At 36.4% G+C, this 27,329-nt stretch overlaps 1 protein-coding gene across 7 annotated transcripts in view; it reads right to left on the bottom strand.

Moving 5' to 3' along the window:
- Positions 1-27,329, bottom strand: part of ANKRD44 (ankyrin repeat domain 44) — a 183,258-nt gene that overhangs the window by 48,045 nt on the left and 107,884 nt on the right. For 4 of the 7 annotated variants that reach the window (XM_070732107.1, XM_070732109.1, XM_070732102.1 and 1 more), the window contains exons 7-14: positions 26,087-26,229; positions 22,278-22,490; positions 19,287-19,365; positions 15,271-15,385; positions 13,785-13,867; positions 11,041-11,158; positions 7,742-7,810; positions 3,766-3,906 (exon numbers count right to left, since the gene is read on the bottom strand). In XM_070732107.1, coding sequence (XP_070588208.1) covers positions 3,766-3,906; positions 7,742-7,810; positions 11,041-11,158; positions 13,785-13,867; positions 15,271-15,385; positions 19,287-19,365; positions 22,278-22,490; positions 26,087-26,229 — 961 coding nt within the window. The remainder of the gene's footprint in view (positions 1-3,765; positions 3,907-7,741; positions 7,811-11,040; positions 11,159-13,784; positions 13,868-15,270; positions 15,386-19,286; positions 19,366-22,277; positions 22,491-26,086; positions 26,230-27,329) is intronic. The other 3 variants (XM_070732108.1, XM_070732104.1, XM_070732106.1) reach the window with 1 other exon arrangement.

Here is a 27,329-nt window from a genome sequence, read left to right as displayed (position 1 = left end):
ATAAATACTACTTATAAGTTCAACTCCTCCACAATTTTATCAATTCTAGACTCTTCCTAAAAAGCTTCTGCAATGGCATAAATTGCAATCATGTCTAATTCAATGTAAGTACAATATGAATTGGTGTTAGCTGTGACACCAATATTAGAAGACAGTGGAGTAATAAAACAAAGTTGTTGGGAATACTAGGGTATAAAAGTATTATTCAATTCTAAAAACATTATTTTCCCATTGGCAAAAGTACAGGTAGCCCTCGACTTACAACAGTTCATTTAGTGACCATTCAAGGTTACAACGGCACTGAAAAAAGTGAGTTACAACCATTTTTCAAACTTATGACTGTTGCAGCATCCTCACGGTTATGTGGTCACTTGGCAACCCCTTCATATTTATGATGGTTGCAGTGTCCTGAGGTCATGTGATCATCTTGTCTGGCAAGCAAACTCAATGGGGGAACCAGATTCACTTAACAACTCTGTTACTAATTTAAGAATAGCAGTGATTCACTTAACAAATGTGGCAAGAGAAGTCATAAAACGGAGCAAAATCGCTCAACAAATTTTCACTTAGCAACATAAATTTTATGGTTGTTAGTCAAGTATTACCTGTATAGATGAAACACATACAAGTAACAATGACAGCCATAGTTTCCTTCTCTCTAAATCCACACACCATTTCTTATGCAAGCACAACTAAGATGTGATTCACTGAGGAAGGCATGAGGCCTACAGCTTCATAATTGCCATCATAGTAATGCATTACAGTATTAATTCATCTTGATGATGAATCTTAGCTTGCTCGTTATTATAGTCATATTCTTCTTCAATACAGAAATCTTTTATGTATCCATTTAACTTGCAACCGAGAGATGAGCCAACAGCAGTAAGAAAACATTGCCACAGTTTCTCTCAAATGTTTAACAAAAACATTGTGGTCCATTTAAATTCTTCTGAAATTGATTTGTTATTTTTTAATTTTAACTTAGACAAAAACATTCCTGAAAATGGACCAACCCCCCCCCCCCCCCAAAATGACCAACCACCATGTGTGTCTCCTCAGTGATGGAGAATAAATGCAAGCAATTGTAGAAATACAGGTGGTATTTTAATTTACCGTATGTGAACAATTGTACATGCAAGTAGAAAATTGGCAATATGTGGAAATGGGCTTTATTTGATTGATGGTTTAAAGCATTATAAATAACTTCACACATAATATTACCTTCAAAAGACAATATAAATAAATACCATGGATACTTGAGACATTATTTAATTAGATTTCACAGATCTACCCAAATTACTTGGAAAATGATGTAATATGGAATTTTTAAATGTTGACTGGTTGTATCTCTGGTTAATATGCATTATTATTCTCATCATTACTAAACCAATGCTCCCATCACCCTTAAACGTTTAATTAATACTGCATATGTCCCTTCAAGGTCACTGTTTGCACAACTGTGCAGCTCTTAGAATTACAAAAGCTATTTTTTTTCTAAATCAATCTTTTTATTAAGACAGCTCCAAGTAATATTATGCTAAACTAGGTATTTTTTCTATGCATGAATTCATTTTTCAATAATGAAAACTAAGGGTGAGGGAGGTTGACTCAGTCATTCATCATAATTCTCTGTCTTCAGGCACACACTTTTCAAATAAATCTTTTTATCAAGATTTAAACATTTTTCCAATAACCTACTGCAGAAAAGGTCATGAATTTGATGGCACACAGTAGTATGATTCACCAGGGAATTTTTATGATCTTAATGTTTAAATTATATTGAACTTAGCTACCAATGGGAGAGATGATCTTAGAATTTATTTTACTACAACTATATGGAAATTCATAGCTACAAAGAAACCAGCTTTTCAATTATAATCTTTCCCCAGAGTTCAAGATATTTTTACTTGCACTCAGTATAGAGACAAAAGTGCATGACGTTTATCATTTTAAAAATATGATTAAACCATGAATCTATTCTGTTTCATAAGCACAAATCTTGGCTGAGCCCCAGAAATTTCTTTCCAATTTCAGTTTTCTAACAAACAATGTGTGTGTGTGTGCTCATACATGTGGTACAGATATACATATGTCTATGTTTCTGTATACATGCCATGATGTGTGCGTGTTTGTTCAGCAAAGTTCTGCTGACTTTGGGATAAAAATTAGGTTTGTTAGGATAATGGTCCTTTAGGAGGTTGGAGAACTCTTAGGAGATAGTATTGGGGTCTTGGCTAATGAAACCAGGGAAGAATAAATAGCACATGAGCTACACTATTCGTCTACTTATTTTGATAGAATTGTTTTTTCAATTGAAGCCAAAACTCCTTTCACAATATATTTAGGGTAAACTAGTATTTTTCTTAGGTAAAGGTAAAGGTTCCTCTCAAACATATGTGCTAGCCATTCCCGACTCTAGAGGGCAATGCTCATCTCTGTTTCAAAGCCAAAGAGCCAGCGGTGTCCAAAGACCTCTCTGTGGTCACATGGCCAGCATGACTAAATGCCAAAGGTACATGGAATGCTATTACCTTCCCATCAAAGGAGATCCCTATTTTTCTACTTGCATTTTTTATGTGCTTTTGAACTGTTAGGTTGACAGAAGCTGGGACAAGTAATGGGGGTTTACTCCATTGTGTGGCGCTAGGGATTCAAACCGCTGAACTGCTGATCTTTTGATCGACAAGCTTAGCGTCTCAGTCACTGCGTCCCTATTTTTCTTAAGGCATACTTAATTAAGAAAAGATTCATATCGTAACGTCTATTTGATACATAAACATGGGAAGCCTTCTTTCATGTAACTATAAATCAGATATATATATATATACAAAAATAGTAAGTTTATAAGGACAGTAAAGATTGTCTGCAGTTGTCCATATTTGCAAATTGTGTCAATAAACATATTTACACTTTCAATGCATGAAATTATAAATTTTCTCTATTCCCAATTTCATTATAATAATTAACAATTTCTTCAGAATTTGATGGAATTGTTTTACTTATTATAGGATATTTATGTTGTGAGAACTAGTTTATAGAGAAATACTTCATTTAAAGTTATCATTTAAAAAAACATTTTTTGCTAGAAATTTTATGCATCTGATATAAAGAACTACATTATGAAATGAGCATGAAAGCCAGAAACATTCTGGCCCAGTAACACAACATGCTCGTAATTTCAATATTCATTCAGACTAAAAGAAAATTTAGAGATTCAATCACAGGGATCAGGAGCATTAGGAATAGAGAGGATATTTTAACTCCATCGTAATGTTATTCTCCTTACAAAACGTCATCCCATTGCTCGAAACCTAATACTATTTTATATCTTCATAAGATAAGAGTTTTCTGAATGTCTCCTCTAATTCAAGAAAATTCAATATTCAGAGAAAAACCCTTAAGACCAGTCAACATGTTTTGCTAACACTTTGGAAAGCGGGTGAAACATTTATATACCATGTGTAACCATGTGAAAAGAATTAGTAAGATAAACACAAATAAGAGATATATTTCTTTATAAATATTAAAAAGTTGAAGTTGGCTTATGCAGAAATCAGCAACCTGGAAGAAACTACACAATTGCAAAAGTATCTCAATATGGAGGAGCAGGTTGTTACTGAAAGCAATTCTAGCAGCAGGGACATTAAAGAGGTATTTGAGTCAAAGGGGAGTTTTTTCTTAAATGAGATTGCTGGATGAAGAGAACAGAAATGATACCGGCTTAGCAATGAATTAGAAACAACAAATACAAATAAGCTTGTTTACTTTCTGTCCATGTCTGAGGCTGCAGCATAATGTAAAGCTGTTCGTCCCCAGTCATCAGTTTCATTAATATTGGCCCCCGTGGTTACCAGCATCTCAATACATTGAAAATGACAATTTGCAGCTGCATAGTGCAAAGGTGTTCTGAAAAATAAATAGAAACATATTAGCCAAGGCACTACTTGAGAAACAGGATACAATTATGTTAACTGTTTCTGACAGCAACGTTACTATAGGGAGAATCTATTTCGAGGTACAACAGCAGTATTTAATTGAATGCAGAACATATTCTTTCTCTTTCAGTGAAGATTTGAAATAAGTACATAAGAAATGGCTAAGAAGTGAACAAACAAAAAGAGTAGGAAGTGCTATTCAACTAACTATAAACAAAGAATAAACCACAATAAACCACTGGCTGTAAAAACAAGGAAGATTTGTTACAAAGGAAAACATTGTACAGATAGATATGTAAACTGTTACTATTGTAGATAGAAAACAAGATATTTATATAGCCCAGTGAAAAATTAATCTTAATTTGAGAGGAAAATACTTTCAGAAGGTAGCATAACTTCACTGTTTCCTCTTCCAGATGTCTAAAAGTTGCTTGGTTAAAGTGCAGAAATACAAGGGATAACTCAGAATGACTAGAAGAAAAGTACCGTACTTTTTAAAAAATTCTGATTTAGCTGCTTAAATAATGACAGAGACAGAGCAAAGGTCTATTCCACACAATCTTTTTATACTGAAATATTCTTTCTGAGCAACCATATATCCTATTTTCGGTGTATAAGACGCACCAGTGTATAAGACACACCTAGATTTTAGAGGAGGAAAACAAGAAAAAAAGTATTCTTTGCTAAATGGTGTAGTATTATATTGTTTAATAAAATACCAGTATATCAGAATACTTTTTACAACCATGTATACTGTTTAAAACCATGTACACTTTTTAAAACCATGTACACTTTTTACAAACTTCAAACTTGACAGCTTCAAGACTTGTGGACTTCAACTCCCAGAGTTCCTCCACTAGTTATGCTAGCTCAGAAATGGGAGTGAAGTCCACAAACCTTAAATTTGCCAGGTTTTAAGACACTTGCACTCCTAACTTCTAACATAGGGGTCTTCAAACTTGACAGCTTTAAGATTTGTGGACTTCAATTCCCAGAATTCCTCCACCAGTCATGCTAGCTCAGAAATGGGAATTGAAGTCCACAAGCCTTAAACTTACCAGGTTTGAAGACCCTTGGCACTCCTAATACGACTCAAACAAACAAACAAGGACAATTAATTTTGTTAGTTGTTCCTTTAGTCACAGAAATGGCTAGTGATAGAATCATTTACAATTACAGTTCCCTGCTGAGGTTGCCTTAATATTACTACTATACCATGAGGTTTTCAAGGACCCCTCTCTTGACTACTCCAATTTTTACAAATGAAGTGCATGGAAATATATGGTGATGATGATAAGCCAGAAATATTCCTTAAAAGGAGAGTTTCTAGAGCAGGGATCTCCAACCTTGGCAACTTTTAAGACTTATGGACTACAACTCCCAGAGTTCCTCAGCCACCTTTGCTGGCTGAGGAACTCTGGGAGTTGAAGTCCACAAGCTATAAAGTGGCCAACGTTGGAGAATCCTGGACCAGATGACCTACAGTACAGAGTCCCTACCAACTCTTTCTGTGTCTGTGTGTCTGTGTCTATCTGTCTGTCTGTCTGTGTGGGAGGGGATGTCCGCGCTCTCGCGCCACCCTCTGCGTGTGTGTATAAACTGTCCTGTGTCCCCGATAGGAGCAAGGAGAGCCAAGCCACTGCCCCCACCTCAAAATCCCACCCCCAAGCTCTACTCTGCTTTCCCCGCTTAGCCCCAGAGGGTTTTTTTTTCCAGCTCTCACACATCCAAAGACCGAAAGAAGGCCCCACTGCGTCTAAAAGCTCTGTGCTGCTGCTGCTGCCACTTCTTACCATGCGGAGTCAGAAGGAGTTCGGGAGGCGAGGAGAACGCTCGCTGCGTGCTTTCTTGTTCGGGGTGCCCCTTCGGAGGATCCGAGTGGCTTCTCCTCCCCGCGGGGGCCGAGTTGTAAACTCAGGGGACAGGACTAGCCTACCATTGATGGTCTTTTGGAGGTGGTGGAAGACACTGCCTATCCTCATCTTCAGCCTTAACTAGCCTATGGTTCACTGGGAGGAATTGCTGATGAATTCACCGGACTACAGGAAGCAGCTTTTCTCAGCGCTCAAAGATTGTCCCAAACGCCAGTTGCTCTTACCCCAAAGGTTTGTCCTAGGGACCTTTCGTGCATCCAGGGTCCAGGCTGTTGCCAGGGAAATGGCTCTGCAGGCTCCCCCGCCGTCTAGGCATCCAATGGACAGGCAAGTCAGGGCCAGCCCACCGGCAGAACCCCACACATAGTGCCCAGCCTCAGCCCAGATGTCTGGGAGCCGCCTGCGTACTTAGCCTTTTCCATCGCTAGCCCGCCTTAATCTCGTGAGGATGAGTTCCTTCAGCTACCACTGGTAGACCACTGCAGAAGGATAAAGGGCCAAGGGAATCCCCTTGTACGGGTGCCGACTCAGTGCCAGGGAAGGAGGGGGCAGCCGCAGTTCCATCCCCAAGATTACAAAAAGTTTCTCGCTCTACCCTGAGGCGGGCGGAGGGGGTCGCAAAGTAACTTACACCAAACCCTGCACAGGGAAGTAACCCGCGGAGAGGAGCAGCAGTGGCAGCAGCCTTCCTATAGTCTGACAGTAGCGGCTTCTCACGCAGTTTGGCAATGGCAGCTGGCGTCAGCTGCCAAACCGCGTGAAAAGCCACCATCCTGCAGTGGTGGCTTTTCACACAGTTTGGCAGCTGACACCGGGAAGGCTGCTGCCGACATTGCTGACCACCACCCAACTCCCCCCCCCCCATGCAACCTTCCTTGTATAAGACACTCCAAGTGTTTGGCATATTTTTTTTGGGGGGGGGAAGGTGCGTCTTATACACAGAAAAATACGGTAGATGAATTCTGGTGCAAAATAATGTAGAACTAAAAGTTTTAAATCTTATTAGGATAGGGGAAAGAAAATACCATTGATATAGCATGCATCTGTCTCTTTTAGAATTAGTTTGGACAGGAAAGGTATATTTCCTATGAAGGGAGCTGTAACCTTAAACACTAATAAACATAGCCACTACTGTCATATGTCTGAGTCAGGGGTGAAATTCAAAATTTTCCCTTACCAGTTCTATGAATGTGGCTTGGTGGGCATGGCAGAGAAAGAATACTGCAAAATCTCCATTCCCACCCCACTCTGGGCCAGCCAGTATTTGGTGGTTCTCTGAACTACTCAAACATTCCTCTACCAGTTCTCCAGAACCTATGAGAACCTGCTGGATTTCACCCCTGGTCTGAGTCTTAATTCTATCTTGCTATGTTTGTATTTCACCTAATTGGTATAGTATAAGTAAATTTATTATTGCTGTTGTTATTATACAATTTCAAACTTTTACTTCACTGAGAGAGGAGAGGAGAGGAGAGATTAGGATTAGATAACCTACATCCTTCAATGGATTTCCAGTCTGAAAACAACCTATTTATCTGTTGCCAAACAATGGTCTCCTGCATTATCAGTTAAAAGATACAGTGCAAACATTATATTTTTCCCCTCCCTGATACATTTCCTCAGAATAAAATATGACAAAAAATGATGGGAAAAAACAATTACAAACTGAGAATGTTCACATCTGAATTCAGTGCTAATCCCACAAACGAAGAAGGATAAGCAACTGAGCAATAGCAGCCTTGTCTGAAGTTGTATGTGATATTCTTGATCTTTCCAGAAAAATATTGGTATTAAGAATTGTGCTACATGTTTTCCAAATATGAAGTCTGGCAGCCAAGCATGAGCTCCTCCTAATCCTCAATTAATTTCAGTATCATGAAAGTAAGATCTCGACTTCCATATTGATTTTTGAAGTTTTTGTAAGTTACAAACCTTCCATATTTGTCTTTTTTATTTACATCTGCTCCACTGCTCTGCAAGAGTTTCACACACTCAACGTTGCTGAAAAGATACAGAAAGAAAAGGATGCATAAATAAAATAAAATCGTGATGAGGAAAATAGTCGATAGGAATTGTTCACAGAGCCTTTATCAGAATGTGACAGTGCTCATTTTAGGTGACAATGCAATCAGCCCTTGGAAAGAAGGATTCAGAATTCACATCTGCCTGTGTGAGCCTCTGACTTGAGCATTTCAAATTTAATCAACCATTTTCCAAGGATACAATCATGTCAAAATTTCCACACAGGGATCGCAATATGCTGTCTGTACAAGGTTATTAAATATTTGGCTCAAACTGAGAGTAGTTTCTAAATTTATGTATCAGCCCTGCACTATTAAAAACAAAAGTCTTGCTTCACTTACTAAGGTTGACTTGCTAATTTTTAATTAATTTGTTCAAAAGCTTTATCCACTATAAAACTATATGTTCTAAAAGTATTGAAGATCATATGATAGAAACATACTAAAAACATATTTCCCGTGGTTTTTTGAGAATTTTAAAATTGGACCCAAAAAAAGCGCCTTCTAAAGGGGGATGGACATGCACACCATGGTAAAAATGTGTATAGTATATTATTTTAATTCAACTCTCTGGAAAAAAATTATTGCTATATTTTATGACTGGCCAAATATTGATTTGCTGCAAACATTCTAACTTTTCCCCTCTCTGTGATATAGTGGTATGAATGTTAGCAAGTACAAAGGTAAAGACATTCCAATAATAATCTGAGTATATTTAAACCAGTATTGTAAAGGCTTAACTTCATTGCCACTTTCCACTGCACATTCAAGACTGATTGAACATAATGGACGCTGAGTTGTTTTGCTTGAAACAATGGAGTAGCTACTTAACAAAAAACAAAATAATAATTTGTGGACATGCACCGTTCAAGGTTGCTATGACAGTGAAGCACTTTATTTTTAAGATAAGAATCCATCATGTGTTAGATCAGCCTTCTTCAGCCTGTCATCTTCCATCTTTCCGAGCCAGAATGGTCTTTTTATTTAAAAGAATAGTAACTGAAATCTCATTGATAGACGCAACATAAGCAAATCTGTCTACTTAGAAGAACACCTCACCAAAGTTCAGAGAAGCTTAGTTCCAGTTAAATACATTTAGCAATATAACCCTAGAAAGAGCTGTTAGTAGTTCACAGCTGAATCTTAATATCTAGCATTTTTATTTATTATTTATGCATTATATTTTTATCTGGCCTTTATTGGTTTATAAGTCAAGGCAGCAAAAATACATAATACTCCTTTCCCCTCCTTTTTTCTTCATAACAGCAACCTTGTGGGCTTTCATGCCTAAAGTGGGACTAGAAACAGTTCCTTGATTTCTAGTCTGGTACCTTAACTGTTACAGCAAACTGCTCCTCTCATGTGGCCAGCACACAAAAGTTTCAATCTAGAGGAGTCCTAGTTTTGCTTATTGTGATGAAAGCAAGGCAGGAATAGGAAGGACCTGCAGCTCAAATTGTTTCCTTCTCATATATGGAAGGACATGTCTTGCTGAAAAGCTCAAAAAAGTGAGTCCCTTAGTCTCACCATTCTTTCTGAACTGGCATAGAGAATTGACCTCCCACTTGATCCTTCCAAGATCTACTGAGATTGCTCTGTTCTCTATTACCAATACCTACCAGCCATGTTCAGCGTTATGATACATACCCTTAAAGAATCTTTTTTTTCCTGAACCTTTAGACAATTTCTTAGTTAAAAATGTGAATAACAAGAGCATTCTTCTTAAATTAAATTTAATCTCAGTCAGAAAGAATCACTGCATTCAATACATTTTAACTCTGCTTAATTTGTTCAAGACCCTTTTGAAACGAAGTTATCCTGCGCACAGCCTGCTATGATGAATGGGAACAACATAAAAAGATACACACACCTCTAAAAAAAAAAGCACAGCTCTGGATCATTTCATTACATTTATAAAGTGCAGAGGAACATTCTGCTGAAAAAAATGTCTTGAATGAGCTAAGAAACCTTGAAATAAATTTGATGCACTGGCTATTTCAAGTGTAACCAAAGAAATTAAGTTGATATTCTTCTTCAGTCAAGCTCTTGGTGGGAAGAACTGTGTTACTGTGCAATCCATGAAGTCTGTGGCCTGTTTTCCCCCCTCTCATCCCTTAAAAACAAGTCTTCAGATGCATAAATTTTAGAATGGTAGGGGTTCACCCTTCCTTTTTATAGCTTGCCTTTGATACAAGGGAAAGCACACTCTATTAAAAGGAGTGATCTGGCTGAGGAACTATGAGTGTTTATTTTCTTTCCTGTCTGGCAACTCTGTTTTCCAGGACAGTAATTTACAATTTGGCCTATATTAAAGAACAAAGTATGGGCTTGTCTGGTCTAGCCTGAATGTGCAAGGAAGAGAAATCTTACCCATTTAGGAGCGAAAGTAAACAAACTTGGAATATAACATTTATCTTTAAATGCATGTCCATTTAGGGTGCTTGTTTGTATGTGTGTGTTTACCGCTATCTGGGCTAATTCAAATTTGCAAGTGTAGAAACCTGAAAGAATTCTGACTCAGTATAGGAATGGATGTGAACACACTGTTCCTGTCCTGCTTTTTCTTAAGAAGAATAGGCACAACAACCTATTCTTTGCAATACACTGGAATGGCAATCCTTATTTCTGGGTAAGGAGAAATCTACCCTATGAAATGGTAAAGAGAAATGGCCCCTAGGCCCTGGGAAGGATCACACGATGCCCCCACAAGTCTGTGGATAAAAAGGGGCAAAAGAGAAGTGGCTCAATTTGGGCCTCCTATCTCTTCTTTTGATCGGTTCCCACAATACTTGGCCTGTCAAAGCATTTTGTGCAAGAGCCAGAACCTGCCATTGATTTGTAAATATTCATCTTTACAATTGAGGTTTTCAGCACGATAAACTGCAAGCGCTTGTGTGATGGGTTAGGAATACAATGACCAAAAAAGGAAGAAAAAACAGTTGAGGACAAGGAAGCCTAGTCTGTGATAGGGGAACAGTGTTACCTACTTAACTGAAGCAAAACAAACATAGTTTGTCATGTGCAGTTTTCCCCTAAACTGAGGTTTGTGTTGTGTGTGCTCATGCATTCCACACAAAACAGTGGCCTCATAAATTACAGTAGTTTTTGTGTCATTTTGCTGTTTCTCTTTGGGGTGGGGGGAAATTGCAGGGAAACCACAGAGCTAAAATTACATATATCTATTGCAGTTGTAATTTCAAAACTACTCACCCTCCTGCAGCAGCAGCATGGAGGCACGTCCTTCCAAATTTATCTGGGGTGTCTATATCAAAGCCTGCAGACAGCACGTGCTCATTACTAAACAAGGACACTATGCTATACTTTTGTCCTAGTTAAACCGCAAGAAACATTGCAGAGACAGAAAAATCAGTTAGTCAGAAAAAAAAATTCAGAATGAAGACACAACTGTAGTCAGCAAGAGGTTGTTATGGAAACGGACAGTGGCTGTTCAAGCTTGGCCGCTACAGAAAAAAAAAAAAGAACCATAAAGTCAAAAAGAATCTATTTTCACATCCACCCCATTGCTATTGAAGTATTTAAATCATGCAGCAGGCATTTCAGGAGGAGACTTTCAAGAGAAGTGACAGCAGGCATGAAGGCAGAGAGCTCTGCGAGGAAAATGAGGAAGTCACAAGAATTGCCTCAGCATGCATCAAAGAGAGTTTTTATTTACTAATGGCTTCAGATTTTGCACAGCAACAGGAAATAATCACTTTATAGAGGAGGACAGATATTTTGTATGGACGGCAGCACTGCAGTAAGAACCTAATAAAATCCACAATGAAGGAGGGGGTGGGTCACCTCTGTGAAATTGCAGAAAAGGAGAAATGATTATCATTTCCCTTAAGGCAACAGACAGTGGAGTCACAAGGATGTTGGATTGACTTCTGTCTGCTTCTTTTATCTGCATTATCCCCATCTCATTCCTTCAACAGAAGTTGGGGTGGGCTTCTGCCATAGAGAGGTGGTGCAATGGGAAATGGCCAAGGCCACAAATTGTTTGAAGTGACTAGTAACAAAAAACAGAGCCTCACTTAAGATGTTCTGCAGCTCTGAAATTAGATTTAATGTTTGTTTAGTATAATGTTTGTTTAGTATAATAATGATGACAAAGATAACAAACTAAGAGATTAAAGAGACTCATTACACTTCTGCAATCTTGTCCACCCAGAGAATATAACAGCTCTAATATTAGGCATTTTAAAATGCAATGAATGACTAAAAATGTCTAAAAACATACTTGTAAAAGCAGCTTCCATTATCCTTCCTTTGCCATACTGTACTGATTTTAACATTTGGGAACAAAAGAACAGATGCTCCCTCTACAGAAAGGCATCTTGTAATAATAATAATTATAATTTAATAATAATTTATTAGACTTGTATGTTGTCCCTCTCCGAAGACTCGTGAATCTTGTAAGGATTAGAACTGATGGTAGATTTGGCCCAATGGGGCACAAGACCTAATTGGTAGGCCAGAGCAAGGGACAGCTGCTTCACTAATTTTGGAGAGCAAGTAGTTAAGCACTTGGATTAGCCCATATTATAGGAAACTGATATTTCAAAATCAAAGACTATCACATTGGTCTTGGATAATGAAAACAGCCATTAGTTCTGATGTCTCTCTTCTTGTTAATCAAAAATGGTGATGAAAAATTGTACATAGTGTCCCTGAGCATTGCTTTCTGTAAGTTTGGTTCTCCCATATAGTTGAATTAAATTGGCCTAATTAATGACATCAAAAATATTTGCGAGACAAAAAATAATTGTATGTAGCCTCCTTTAATCTGGTTTATTATTTATATATTTCTTTAGGACTGCAGAGTGCTACACAAGTCAATAATAAAAACCAAGTGATATTGAAATTAGAAATTGAAAATAAGATTAATAAATCATATGATAACAAAATATGTCTATTCTAAAGTAGATTCTGTTGGCTTACTATTAAACTAGACTTGTTGACAATTCTGATTTATTAACCTCAAGCAAGCTAGTACATACAGTACTACACAGGTATTCCTATCTTGAAACCTATAAGCCAGAATGGAAAAATAATCAGAAACATACCAGCCATAGAAAGCTGCTGGTGGTGAAATTTGCAAATCCTCTAACAAACCAGAATTGTAAATAAATTACGAGTCCTCTCAAAGTCTGCAGTTAGGGTTTGGATGTAAAGTTAACTTTATTTTGATTAATAGAAGCCATTGTCATTTACTTGAGATAAGCAGAAGCAGCTGGGAATTTAGTAATTCCTGGTGGTAAGAAGAACTAAGAACTAAAATTCATACAAACCTGGTTTATACTATGGCAAATTATTGAGAAAACCCCCAGCTATTACAAGTCATTAAGTGGCTGTTCCATAAACAAAAAGTTCCTTTGATTCACAGAAAGGATTTCAGTTTAAGGCTTGTTCAATGTTACAGTGGTGTTCCTCCACCTACAATCAAGACCCATAGAGTTGCTCTCCACCTTCATCCCCACCTGTAGATTTTGCAAGGTTCTGCACATAGAACAGCAAATGATGAAAAATCACTCCCTCTTTTCCTCCAGAAATAGTACAATATCCTATAATGCAGGGGTCTTCAACCTTGGCAATCTTAACACATGTGGACTTCAACTCCCAGAATTCCTCAGCCAACTGGAGCTGAAGTCCACAAGTCTTAAAGTTGCCAAGGTTGGAGACCCCTGCTATAATGGGTGCTGGAATGATCATTCTCTATGGTCATTAAAGAAGGGAACAGCATTCAGCATGCTTTAAATACTGACAATGCATCAAACAGGATTGTGTATACAGTCACATAGGAACACACAGATCTGCACATATAAGCATACAACAGCATGTGTTTGAAATAAAATGTAGGGCCTTGAGTTGCTAAGTACACGGACATACATTAGTGACAATGTAATCAGCTCATTCACGAGATTAGTTTTACATTTTCTTTTGCCTTTGCTTACCTGCTGAAAGCAACTTCCTACAGCAGTCAGCATGTGCATTAAGTGCTGCCAAGTGTAAAGGAAACATGCGATGGATGCCACATCTGCAAAATACACAAACCTCTGATATAAACATTTCTTCAAATAAAGTTTGTACAGCATGAGAAAATATTATTTTACTGAAAGAGTAGTAGATCCTTGGAACAAACTTCCAGCAGATGTGGTAGATAAATCCACAGTAACTGAATTTAAACATGCCTGGGATAAACATATATCCATCCTAAGATAAAATACAGAAAATAGTATAAGGGCAGACTAGATGGACCATGAGGTCTTTTTCTGCCGTCAGACTTCTATGTTTCTATGTTTCTATATGTTTCTCTTCTAAATCTATTTCCTACAGGAAATTGGGTTTTTTTTCAGAATGATAAGACAGCAATATGTTTTCTACTGATATATGGTAAAGCTTAACAAACATTTCCTGTTTACTAAATAACAATCCCTTCCAGAAACAATTTGTAATCTCCATCATACAAATATGTTATCAGACAGATTACAAAAGTACAGGAATAATTTACTGGGATTCATTAGAATAATCTATTGTACAATGTCCATTGTCCAGGTTACATCTTAAAAAATTCCTATCTGAATATAAAGAAGTCAAATTTAGTTATTTACTACTTCATCCTCTTACACATAATTATCTCAGATAATGCCCTTTGACTTTACCTCTTCAAGCATTCTATTTGCAAAGTTTCTGTTTCTAGATGCCAATCTAGAGGGACACAAAATGATCTTGACAAAGAACAATTCACATTTTCATTTTAGGTCCCAGATATATTATCCCATCCTGACATTGATGTCTACCTAATGATTCCAAGCCAGATTCTCACTTCACTGGACATTTCAGGCACTGACAGAGGTGTTTTATTTGATCAACATATAGGTCATTGAAGCATGAAATAGAAATTTTGAGCGGATAACCTAGATTGCTGAACCCTTTTCTCTCACTGATGCTCATTCTATCTTCAACAGTTAGAAAAGGAATGGATTAAAATTCATATAGGAATAAGCCCAAAATATTGTAGATCGTATTCTTCTAAACCTTATTTTTGTATCTAAACAAATAATAAACATTTATGGTATTTTTTTTTGCCAGAAAGAAAATATAGCAATAATTCTGAGTTGTACAATCCAATCATATTATAAAATTAGATATAAAAATTGTAACAGCTGAAATGAAATATATTTTATTTTCTATTAAATACAACTGTAAACAATTTGTTGATCTTGTCTTGCTATTGACTTTAATCAAATCTATTGGTGTCATGCAGAATTAATGAGTTTAACAAATTAAAAAAGGTCCAGCAACCATTAATCCACCTTAAATATTTACAAAACATTATCAACTATTGCTAAATAGGCCATTTTCCCAATCCAAAGTGATGATATCCAAAATTAATGATATAGTTTTAAAATTTGGAACATTATTTCTTCAGCAACTTACTTGGCTGCATCAGCTCCATTGGTTATTAAGGTATTAATCAAAAGTTCATGTCCATATCTTGCAGCCACATGGAGGGGAGTGTTGCCATCCTTATCAACGCAGTCAATTTCACCTCCTAGATATGTCATTTGAATACGAAAATATTATGTAAGGATAAAGTGCAATTTAATGAAAAAATTAATACATTATTTGCAAGGAGTAGAGAATTTCACCCATAGAGCCAGTAGAAGATATGAAACAACTGTCTTTTCACTATTTACAATATATTATTTGAGATAAAAATATGAAAACATCAGCAATGAATTTATTGAATTACTATATCATATATTACTAATCAAGAAATTCTATACTATTAGATTACTGGTTTATATCCTGAAAGGGCAACCAAAGTACATTACCATAAAACCAGTGGTGGGCTATGAGACGGAACACTAAATTGCGCTTGCTGCCGCGGCTTGTAAGTTCTTGCCGGGCCAGCACTATTTTGCTGCTGCACCTGTGGAGGAAGCAAAATCACGCATGGAGCTATAGGTGCACCCATGTTTCGGCATGCGCGGAAGCAAAAAAACCTCACCGAAACATGGGCACACCTGCGGCTCCGTGCACAATTTTGCTTCCTCCACAGGTGCAGCAGCAAAATTGCGCTGGCCGCGCAAGAACTTATGAGCTGCGGCGGCGAGCACAATTTAGCGTTCTGGCTCGTAGCCGAGCGCTGCATACAACTTTGATATTGGTACACAAAAATTACTAACAAGATTTAACAAACCATAATTCCACACAAATAGAACAAATTATGACTTAATATGATGGCCTGTTCACCATTGCACATTAAGGCAATGGTTGGGTTCCCTGAACATTATGAACTACAAAATACCAAATTCCATCAATCAAAGACGTGACCAATTGAAAAAGAAGAAAATAAGACAATTCTATCAGATGAAAAGCCATGGCATTTTAATTTTCTCATGTAATATCTTACTTAAATGAAACAAAATTATCAATTGAAATCAAGAGTGAAAAGACAAAAGGGAGGAAATAATTTGAATCAATATGACATGATGCATATCCAAATAAGAGTCACAAGTTAGGTTAGGTTAGGCTAACTTTAAAGCAAAAACCACATTTGGTCTTGAAATACCTTAACAGTTAGGCTGCATCCTCTCCAAGTTAATAAAAATGTTTACATGATCCAAACTTAGATTTTGCACAGAAGTTGTGCCTTAACCTCAGCTAACAATGTTTTTATTGCAGCGAACATGAATTATGCACTTTTAGAATGTTACAAAGATTTCAGGGATATTGACAATTTCTGTGCATTTTGGACAACATGCTGCATATGTGTGTCCTGCATTTACAGGTAGTACAAAGTATTACTTGTATATTTTCACCTGTTCGACTGAGTGCATATTTGGAATTCTTATGCTTTACAACATAAATTATAAAGGCAGAACTTGTAAGACAATAAGTTCAAAAATGAATTTGAATCAGTAAAAGTTTATATAACACTGATTCTGGTCCTACCCATCTTCATTTTTACTTAGGCAAGCATTTTGGGTAAACCCAATCTAGATGTTTCCCTAACTAATTTAACAGGTATGTAAATATTACAAATAAGTTAGCACATTTTCAGAACTTCCCATGAATTTTTAGCCAACTTATATTTTCTGATGTATGTTTTCTTTTCTTTCTCTCTTTTCCCCCCTAACATTTTGCTAATGAAATTCAGAAATTTAGAAATTTATTAGTCTGCTTCAGGTATGCTAATATTTGCTTGCTAATATTTCTACTTCTTTGTCAGTTATATTTGAACTATAATGAGATTACTGTATTTTTATTACACAATTCAGTTCCACATGAAACTAAAGAAAGATTTTGAGTAAGGAAAAGAATTACTAAAACTAAGAATAATATTTGGTCCTTATGGATTAGTATAAGAGGTCTCATTTTTAAAAAAAGGTGAGTTCACACTTCTGATAAGAGCAATCTATTCCTTCTCTGAACAGAACAGGATGACAAAAAACTAAAGAAAAAGAGAGAGAAATTATCTTACACTGAGGATGTTTCTGTCCTTTATTTTTTGGAGTATAAGATGCACCAAGTATAAGACGCAGCTTATTTGGGGGGGGGGGAAATTGGGGGTGTATTAAAAATTCTGCCTACCAGGTATTCATCTGACTTGTCCTTAGCCTGGTCAGTTTCAGCACATTCATTCGATCACTGGTTTTAAGGTTGGGGACAGTTGAGGCTATGCTTCTAAAGCACAGCTGATTGTCAGAGGGTGCCGCAATTAGAAAAGCAGGCAGGGTAACACAGGGCAGCAGCTGTTCTGGGTAACCATTTTGGGCATTTGGGCACCACACAAGCATTTGGATGGAGAAAATACTATGCACAGAACTCAAAAACACAAGCCATTCTCAGTGGCAATATCCGCAGTCAGGAAGAAAATGCATGGAGGCCAAATGGTAGAGGCCGGCGAGTGGGCAGTGCTATATTTGGAGTATAAGACACACCCAATTTTCAGGCTCTTTTATGAGGGAAAATGTGTGTCTCATACTCTGAAAAATACCATAGATTTTTTTGGATCATTCATGGTATATATCAAACATATATTTTCTGTTTCTACTATTTCCTCATGCTCCAAACGTAAGTTCTAACTTATTCACTGCCAGTTTGTTTCCTCCTGCTCCATGTGGTTGCACACACATTGCACATTGGCAGTGCCAAAGAACAAGCAAAAAAATAACAAAAAAACCCACTGAAAGCAAGATGGTGCCACATGCACACTGCCAAAAACCTGGCTTCTGCAAATGCGCAGAAGCAAAAAACCAAGCAATTTTTTAAAAAAAATGTTAAAAAAAAAAAGATGGCGGCATCCACAGACTGACACTGACAGAACCGACGTCATCACTGGTTTACTACTGGTTCTATAGACCCGGTGTGAACCAGGAGGAACCCACCTCTTCCATGCTCCAAATATTTTGTACCTGATTAAGGTATTTTATTGATTAATACCAAACCTAAATATGTTGCAAAATTATTATTTTAGATTTAAGCAAAGAAATATTTAAGTTTTTATTTAAAAACCATTTCCTTGGTAAAATGCAGTAGATATTATTAGGACTTAGGGCTAAAACTGGTTCCAGTTTGTACTATCTTTTTGATAATTCATCATACTAACAGCTTGGACAGCTTTCAACTCGAAACAAAGACTTTCTTAATGAGAACATCATGACCTGGAATGAACTGTAATGATATGATGGCAAATGGAGAGAACCCAGGGCAGTACTATTTTTGGTAGCAAATCTGCATATGCCAGAATTTTTAGTTTCACTAAAAAATATTTTTCTAATATTTTTCTGACTTTATAACCTACGATTTTTATATCCAGCACATTCATTTTGGCAACTTTGTCAGAGATGAACCAATATATAAATTTAATCATGAGAACTTCTCCATATAACAGAGCAATAAAAAAATAGTAGTTTTAACACCAGATCTTTGGATATTCCAACTGTACCTTGCTTATTGTGTATCTTCTTTGGAGATGATCTGCAACTGTCTGCAAACCCAATGAACGTTAAGAAAATAACAAGAAACCAAAAATTCCCAACCCTAACCCTAACCTTAGAGGCAATATTATCTTCTCCTTTTTGCTAGTGGTTTTTTTTTTATTTATAGAGGGGTTACTAAGTTTTGCTCAATTCCCATTATTATTGTTTACTATTTTACCCTGCTGATGTCTTAATTAAGTTTAGGTTATAGTTAATATCATTTTATTGCTCATTATTACTCTTCCTAAGCCATTTCAGTTGTCTCTGACTATAAATAAAGAAATACATAAGGTACAATAAAATTGAAACTGTTTTATTTTTCACTCTTGCTTCTTTTGGACTATATATCCGAAAGAAAGAAAATATACAATTGTTCATTTTCTAAAAAGATTAAAGATTAAAACTTGACAAAATTAGTAGAGATTATTTAAAATGATGCAATATTAAAAAGAAATACTAGCTTACCATTCTGAATGAGAGTTTGTGACCGTGTAAACCTCCCATGGACAGCTGTTATATGCAGTGGGCTTTTCCCGTCTTTACTCTGTCAAACAAAAAAACATACATAAGACAGATCACACCTATTGGTAGTGAAGTGCCTATTTCCTTTAAGGTGCTCTTCAGGCCCCATGTTTAGAAGTAAAATGGAAACATTAAGACACTTCCTAAACATGCAGAAAGAAGAATGTTTATCAATTAAAATAATATTCAAAGCACCTTAACATTTATGGCTCAGTGAGCTTCTAAGACTTTATAGAACAAAGGTTTTTTACACTGCGTTTACCTCTTGATCAAGCCTTTGGGAATTTTTTAAATAAATAACTGGGTTCATGTTCCGAAAACATTTAAAATATAGAGAACAGATGGGTAAGGAGAAATTAACAAGATTTTCTAAGAAGATACAGCATAACTATCTAATGAATCACATTCCCCCTACAAATGTTACTTTTTCTCCCCAATTCTAAATAATCTAATGATATTGTAAAACAAAAAGATTCAGGGACGGTTGCCAATTTTCTAAGTAATATTGCAAGAAAAGGTGGGGGAGAAGAAACATATTCCTCTATTTTCAGACTACAGCATTATAGTTTTGTGAGCCGCCCCGAGTCTACGGAGAGGGGCGGCATACAAATCTAATTAATAATAATAATAATAATAATAATAATAATAATAATAATAATAATAATTATTATTATTATTATTATTCTTCAGACTTCAGACTGACCGAATTCTGAAGCATAACACACTAGACATCCTGATTGTGGAGAAAAAGAAAGTATGGATCATCGACATCGCAATCCCAGGGGACAGCAGAATTGAGGAGAAGCAGCTAGAGAAATTAGTGAAATACGAAGATCTAAAAATTGAGCTGCAACGACTCTGGCATAAGCCAGTAAAAGTGGTCCCAGTGGTACTTGGCATGCTGGGCGCAGTGCCAAAGGATCTCAGCGGACATTTGACAACCATCGGAATTGACAAAATCTCCATCTGTCAATTGCAAAAGGCCGCTTTACTGGGATCGGCAAACATAATTCGCCGCTAAATCACTCAGTCTTAGGTGCTTGGGAAGCGCCCGACTGTTGATGAAATACAAAATCCAGCATAGTGATCTCGTTTGCTGTGTTGTATTGACATAATAATAATAATAATAATAATAATAATAATAATAATAATAATAATAATAATAATAAGAGTTAGAAGTAATCCTGCTAAGGGATGGGGCAAGAAAGGAATTTTTTTATTTCTGATCCCATTTGTGATAATACCGTATTTTTCAGAGTATAAGACACACCTTTTTACCCCCCAAAAGAGTTCACCCTTGGCTGAGTCTTATACACTGAATAGAGTCGCACTCAGCCACTCCACCTTTTGGCCTCTGCCTCCCAGCAATTTACCTCCTTGCAGAAAATAGAACAGAGCTGTTAAACCAAGCAACTGATTATCAGCTTCCCAACCCTCAGCTGATTGAGGCTGCAGACAGACCAGTGCTAAAACTGAAAGCTAAACTAAAGCTGCAAGGAGGCAAATTGCTGAGAGGTAGAGGCAGAATTTTATTTTCTTGTGCTAATCAGGCTGCTGAAACTGGATGCAAGGAAGTAAGTCAATAACTATAAATGTCTGTACAATGTTCAAATTATTAGACTTATTTTTAAAGACTACTTTATTATTTTTCTAGACAATTTAACAAATGAAGAAGCTTTTTAAAATAAATGTTTGATCCCGAGGCCTAGTGATTTTGTATCGTCTTTTAAATAGCAGGAATAATGTATACTTCCAGAAAGCCACATCAATTTTAACAGCATCTGTACAAGTATAATCTGAAATGTAACAGTGATTAAGATCAGGCAGCTGAGTTAGACCCTGATTTAGTCATGTTGGAGTAGATTCAGCGAAGGGTTGCTAGTCTTATCTCCTACCGGTGCGCCCTCTGAGGCCATCATGGGCGTCCATGGGTGCATTGGTGCAATATTTGGCACCTGAGCATGCACAGCAAGCAAAATCTCACCCAAGGACGCATGCGCAAGTGAGATTTAGGCAATTTTTGCCAATATTTTTGCTTCCGCGTATACAATTTCACTTGCTGCGCATGCACAGAAGCCAAATCTCACACAGGGGCGCGCAGCTGGCCACAGATCCCGGCAAGTCCTATCAGGACAGAGCACCTGAGTGCACCAGTTGCTGCCCAACACTGAATAGATCTATTTAAATAATTGGGAGGGGCTACTGTGACTACATTAAAGAAAACTTTGTGGCATTAATATACTGCCATAATGTACATTTCTCCAATTCTTTGTTATTTCTATGGATCAGGCACACATGCACAGAAATACACAGCAAACAGTGTATGTCATTTGTACTGTTTGCTGTGAGGCAGAGGCAGATTTCTCCCCCCCTCGTTTTCCTCTCTCCACACTAAGATGCGTCTTATATTTCAGTGTGACTTATACTCCAAAAGCTACGGTTCCTTATAGTGGGATAGATGTGTCTACATGTTTAATGATGGCAGAAGAGAAGCTGAACAACCCTTGATTTGAATTCTTCACCTCTGAACCGTGTGCAGGACACTGCCTCATTTTTCTTTTTTTTTGTCTATGTAACTTCATATCCATTTATTATTCACCTATTAAATTTATAAGCTGCCCGTCTTGCTGTCCAGGGTGACTTTAACGTAACAGTTATCCATTCCAAGCATTTTGCATAGAAAGAGTATGTCTGAATTAGAAAGTTAAACATTCAATAGTCATGAATTTTTTTCTCCTTCAATAGTCATGCCTCCTATACTGTTCAGTAAAGAAATGTACTCTGTATTTAATAGGCATACCTTAAAGCTCAGCATTTAAATGTGTAAGTGTAACACATAACCTTCACTTATTTGATCTCTGTTCCATTTATCTGCTGTTTAAAGATGTAAGAAATGGAAATCAGAAGGAAGAGATATGAAACCTATAATTTTACCTGAATGTTTACATCTGCCCCATTATTCACAAGTAGTTCCAGACAAAGGGCCCCGTGAGTAGAAGCAGCAGCAAAATGGAGAGGAGTGAATCCACTGTTATTAGGTTGATTGACGTTAGCTCCATAGTCTATCAGCTCATTAGCCACAGAATCCTGCCCATTATAACAAGCAATATGAAGGGCAGTATTTCCATAGACGTTCATTTCATCAATCTGCAACAGCAAAAGATCATATGAAATCACTCACATTAAAGCATTAGTTTTGTCTAGCCCCATGATGGCGAGCCTATGTCAAGCATGCCAGAGGTGGCAGGCAGAGCCCTCTTTGTGAGCACGTGCGTCATCGCAAGCTGCTCTTTTGGTTTCTGGCATGTCGGCCAGTTAGTCTTTGTGGGTGCCAGAGTACTGGAAAACGGCCTGAAAATGCCCAAAAACTAGTTCATTTTTTGAGTTGTTTTGGGCCATTATTTGGGCATTTTTCTGGTCCTTTTCAGGCCTTTCTCAAAAAATGGCCTGAAAATGGCTAAAAAACTGCCCAAAAATAGGCATGCGCACTCTGGCCAGCTGGTCTTTGGATTTCTGGTGCTCCGGTGCGCACCATGCATGCAGAAACACGCACATTCAAGTTTGGGCACTCAGTGTCAAAAAGATTCACCATCACTGATCTAGCCCATTGTCTTCTTGTGTATTAATTCAATTTTATTAAAATTAGTATTGTATATCAGAGCATAACATTCAAAGGAAAATTTAAAAAATGGGAAACTGGGGAGGGGAAAAGGGAAGAGGAGATAGTGTAAGGTAGAAGAGAAAAAGGGAAGAGGAGATAGTGTAAGGTAGAAGAGGAAAAAGGAAAAAATGTTTGACTTCTGGCTCTTTTTAGCACACTAGAAGAGAGCATTGCATGTTGACTTAGTTGGAGAATTGCAGCACAGGGGTTGTTATTAATTAACAAAATAAAATCTTTTATAACTAAAAAATACTAACTATGCCATATGAGTTTGTGTAAAAGAAAAAGAGGTTCTAGTAAGGATAAACTGATCCTTAATATTTCAAATAGAAGGTAATGCATTTCTTCAAGAAAAATTGTATCATACAACAAAAGGTCTAAATATCACATGACTACATAAAACATATGAAAAAATAATTGCAACCTCTACTACTACAAAATTTAATAATTCAATTTTATGAATAATGCAACTAAAAAAGTTATACCCTCCACAAGGGTGTGTGCTCCTGAATTTGTTCTTATAATATTGATATCAAACTCTGAGGTTAGGAGAACTAGCATCCAACCATTCATATTTGAAGTGCTTATGTTTGGTCAATTTGAAAACTTTTTTCACTTGGAAAGTAGTCTGAACATTTCTGCACACAATGATATGAAAATTGAAATGAAAAAAGTAAATCTTATTGGTTTATTTTGCGGATATATTGCATGCCCCCCCCATTTTTGTGAATTTTTTTCAATTTATGGATAGTTTTGCTTGCAAAATCCATTCTATTTTACTAAAGTTGGTGTGGGATTGGTAGCTTGAACATTTCTGAACATAATGATATGAAAATTGAACTGGAAAAATTGATGCATATTGGTTTATTTTGTTGATGAAATGCATGCCCCCCTGTTTTTTTTTAAATAGTCTTCACTTTATGGATAGTTTTGCTAGCAAAATACATTCTATTTTACTAAAGTTGGTGTGGGATTGGTAGCTTGAACATTTCTGAACATAATGATATGAAAATTGAACTGGAAAAATTGATGCATATTGGTTTATTTTGCACATAAATGTATGCCTCCCCCCGTGTTCAATTATTTCAATTTATATAAAAATTATGCTGTTAATATCAAACTTACATACTATTTTTTAGTAAAATGGATTTGTTTCATAAAATTAGTTCTCTGGCTACAATGTGGTTGATTTTCAAAAGGATATTCCAAATATTTCTAGCCAAATACAGTATGTATAAAAAGTGACAATAATGGCACACAGCAAGGCCGAGGGGGGGTGGCCTTTTTGTGGCAAAAATAAACCAATAAGAACCATTTTTTCCAGTTCATTTATATTTTTCTTATATTCAGAAATGTTCAATTTAGTATATCAAACCTTTTGGGGGGAAATTCCTTAGGGATTTGTAGCCTTAAAAAATAGAAATTGACACGAAATTCAGAAAGGATGGGGGGAGGGGATTTTTGATCAAAATAAAAATATAAGTCTCAATTTTTCCAGTTCAATTTTCATATCATTATGTTCATAAATGTTCAAACTAGTTTTCCAGTTGAAAAAGTTTTCAAAAAGATCAAATTCAAGTACCTAAAAAAAATCATTTTGGTCCGGGTCTATATGACCCGAACAGAGTAAACGTGACTTTTTTTTTGCCCAGAAAAAACATTTCCCCCCCACCCCCACAAATATTTTTTTGATGATCAGCATTGTTAAATTGAGTAAATGAATGCCTAAGATTTTAAAGAATATTTCGGATTTGGAGCATAAAAAAATAAAAAGTGAAAATGGATGCAAGCAGCCGAGGGGGGGGGCTTATTTCTGATGTTAAAAAACCAATAAGAATCATTTTTTTCAGTTCCTTTATATTTTTCTTATATTCAGAAATGTTCAAGCTACCAATCCCACACCAACTTTAGTAAAATAGAATGGATTTTGCAAGCAAAACTATCCATAAATTGAAAAAAATTCACAAAAACGGGGGGGGGCATGCATTATATCCGCAAAATAACCAATAAGATTTACTTTTTTCATTTCAATTTTCATATCATTGTGTGCAGAAATGTTCAGACTACTTTCCAAGTGAAAAAAGTTTTCAAATTGACCAAACATAAGCACTTCAAATGAAGAGTTTTCGGTCCGGGTCGTATGTGACCCGAACATAACATTAGGAAGTTTTTTTGCCCAGCAAAAACTAAGCCCCCCACCCCCCAAAAAAATTCTCATAGAGAACCCCTGAAATGATGAAAAGTCATGAAATTTCAAGTTTCAGATATGCAGGGAAAATGTTTTACAGGGGAATCAAACTTGGTTTCGGGTCACATACGACCCGAACAGAACAGTAGGGTTAAAGCCAGCCTAGATCAATGAGATTGTTTTAATTTGGATTTAAGCAGGGGAGATAATAGGAACTTGCAAAGCTATAGACCCGGTTCTAAAAACATATTTTATAGTATGAAGAATATAACCTTTTGACTTTTTAAAAGCACAATCTTGGGAAAATATGCTGTCGCTTAAAGAGAGACAGATACTGTACTGCATTTCTGCTCTATTCCAACTGTATGAACTTTGTTCCATGTAATATTTAAGACAAAATTTGAATTTTTGCTCCAGCATTTATAGGACAATTCCAGGGCCTGGCTGCTTTTTTAACTGCATTTTAAAATAAAAAGAACTTTAATTGTTATATTGTTTTATATTGTTATATTGTTATTGTTTTATTATCATTATCCATAATAATTAAAATAATTTATAATCCAAAGAATGGTTAATCAACCCTGTCAAAGATAGCACACATTTTAAAATGGTGGCCATGCATTCAGTGGTGATATTCTACCGGTTCGCACTGGTTCAGGTGAGCCGGTAGTAGTGGTGACGGGAGGTTCCACCCACCCACCTGGACATCATCATGGATGCTCTGAACATATGCAGAAGATTCTGTGCATGCACAGAAGCATTGTGCTGGTAGTGAAGGTAAGTGAATACCACTACTGCATGCATTCATTTTATTTTAAATAAGTTTAAACAATCAACATTTACAACAATTCAATCTTTACTAGCTTGTTAAAAGTAGTATTAACAACTTCTTACCTCCACACCAAGATTGAGCAAGTGTTTCACTACACTGATCTGGCCACTGGATGCAGCAGCATGAAGTGGAGTGTAACCTTTCTTATCTTTACATGTCACTTCAGCCCCATGACTGATCAATAATGAAACAACGTCCAAGTGGCCTAAAAAAGACAAGGAAAATGTAATATTTATTCTGTATCTTGGCAGTCCAATTTAATATGGCCCTCACTGTTGGCATGCCACTCTAGATTCATAACTCAATCTCAAACAAAAATGCTCATTCATTAGACAATGGTTAGTGTGTGTTTTTAAGACAACTGAAGGAAGTTGAGGGATCTAATTTTATATGATGTATATAAAATCTAAAAAATCATGGATGGATAGTTGTTCCTAGACAGAACAATAAAACAAATGAAACCTGAAGATGGAAGCTTAATTGTAATACTGTACACACACACGCACATACATACACACTGATCTATAACCTTCAACTTATCTTCAGCCCTTTGAAAAAAGAAAAGGAGAGCAACCACAGACAGTTTCAAGATTCCTGTTTTAGGAAATTCGATACTGAAGAGATCTTCACATAAATCATTTCCCCTTTTTAAAAAAAGAAATTATTTTAATTCCACTATATTCTACTTTAGGCTTACTTATATTTTTAAGACAATTCAAAAGTTGCAGTTTTTTCAATTAGATAAAGGAACATGAACAGCTATTTTTAAGGAACTGTTTTTTTCCCCCTTTACACTTCTAACATAATTATTCCAAATAAGTGTATCACTTTCACAGGGAAGATCCTATGAAAAGACTTTTAAACATATGAATGCTAATTAGTTCACCATTTTTCTGCTATTAAACTGCTGAATTGTTGTGCTGTGAATCATTGTTTTCATAATAAAGTTGCCATCATATACATGGCAGCGAAAGAAAAGATTCAAAAAGAGTCATTAATATGTGATAATTGTTTTAGAATAGAATCGAAGAACAAAGTTGGAAGGGATATTGGAGGTCTTCCAGTCAACCCCTCTGTTTAGGCAGGAAACCCTATACCATTTCAGACAAATGATTATCCAATCTCTTCTTAAAAACTTCCAGTGTTGGAGTATTTACAACTTCTGGATGTAAACTGTTCCACTGATTAATTGTTCTAATTGTCAGGAAATTTTTCATTAGTTCAAGGTTGCTTCTCTCCTTGATTAATTTCCACCCATTGCTTCTTGTTCTACCCTCAGGTGCTTTGGATAATAGTTTGACTCCC

This window comes from Erythrolamprus reginae, chromosome 1 (assembly GCF_031021105.1).
Source record: "Erythrolamprus reginae isolate rEryReg1 chromosome 1, rEryReg1.hap1, whole genome shotgun sequence".
Classification (NCBI taxonomy): domain Eukaryota; kingdom Metazoa; phylum Chordata; class Lepidosauria; order Squamata; family Dipsadidae; genus Erythrolamprus; species Erythrolamprus reginae.
Note: the sequence above shows the minus strand (reverse complement) of the source record. Positions and strands in the feature narration are given on the sequence as shown.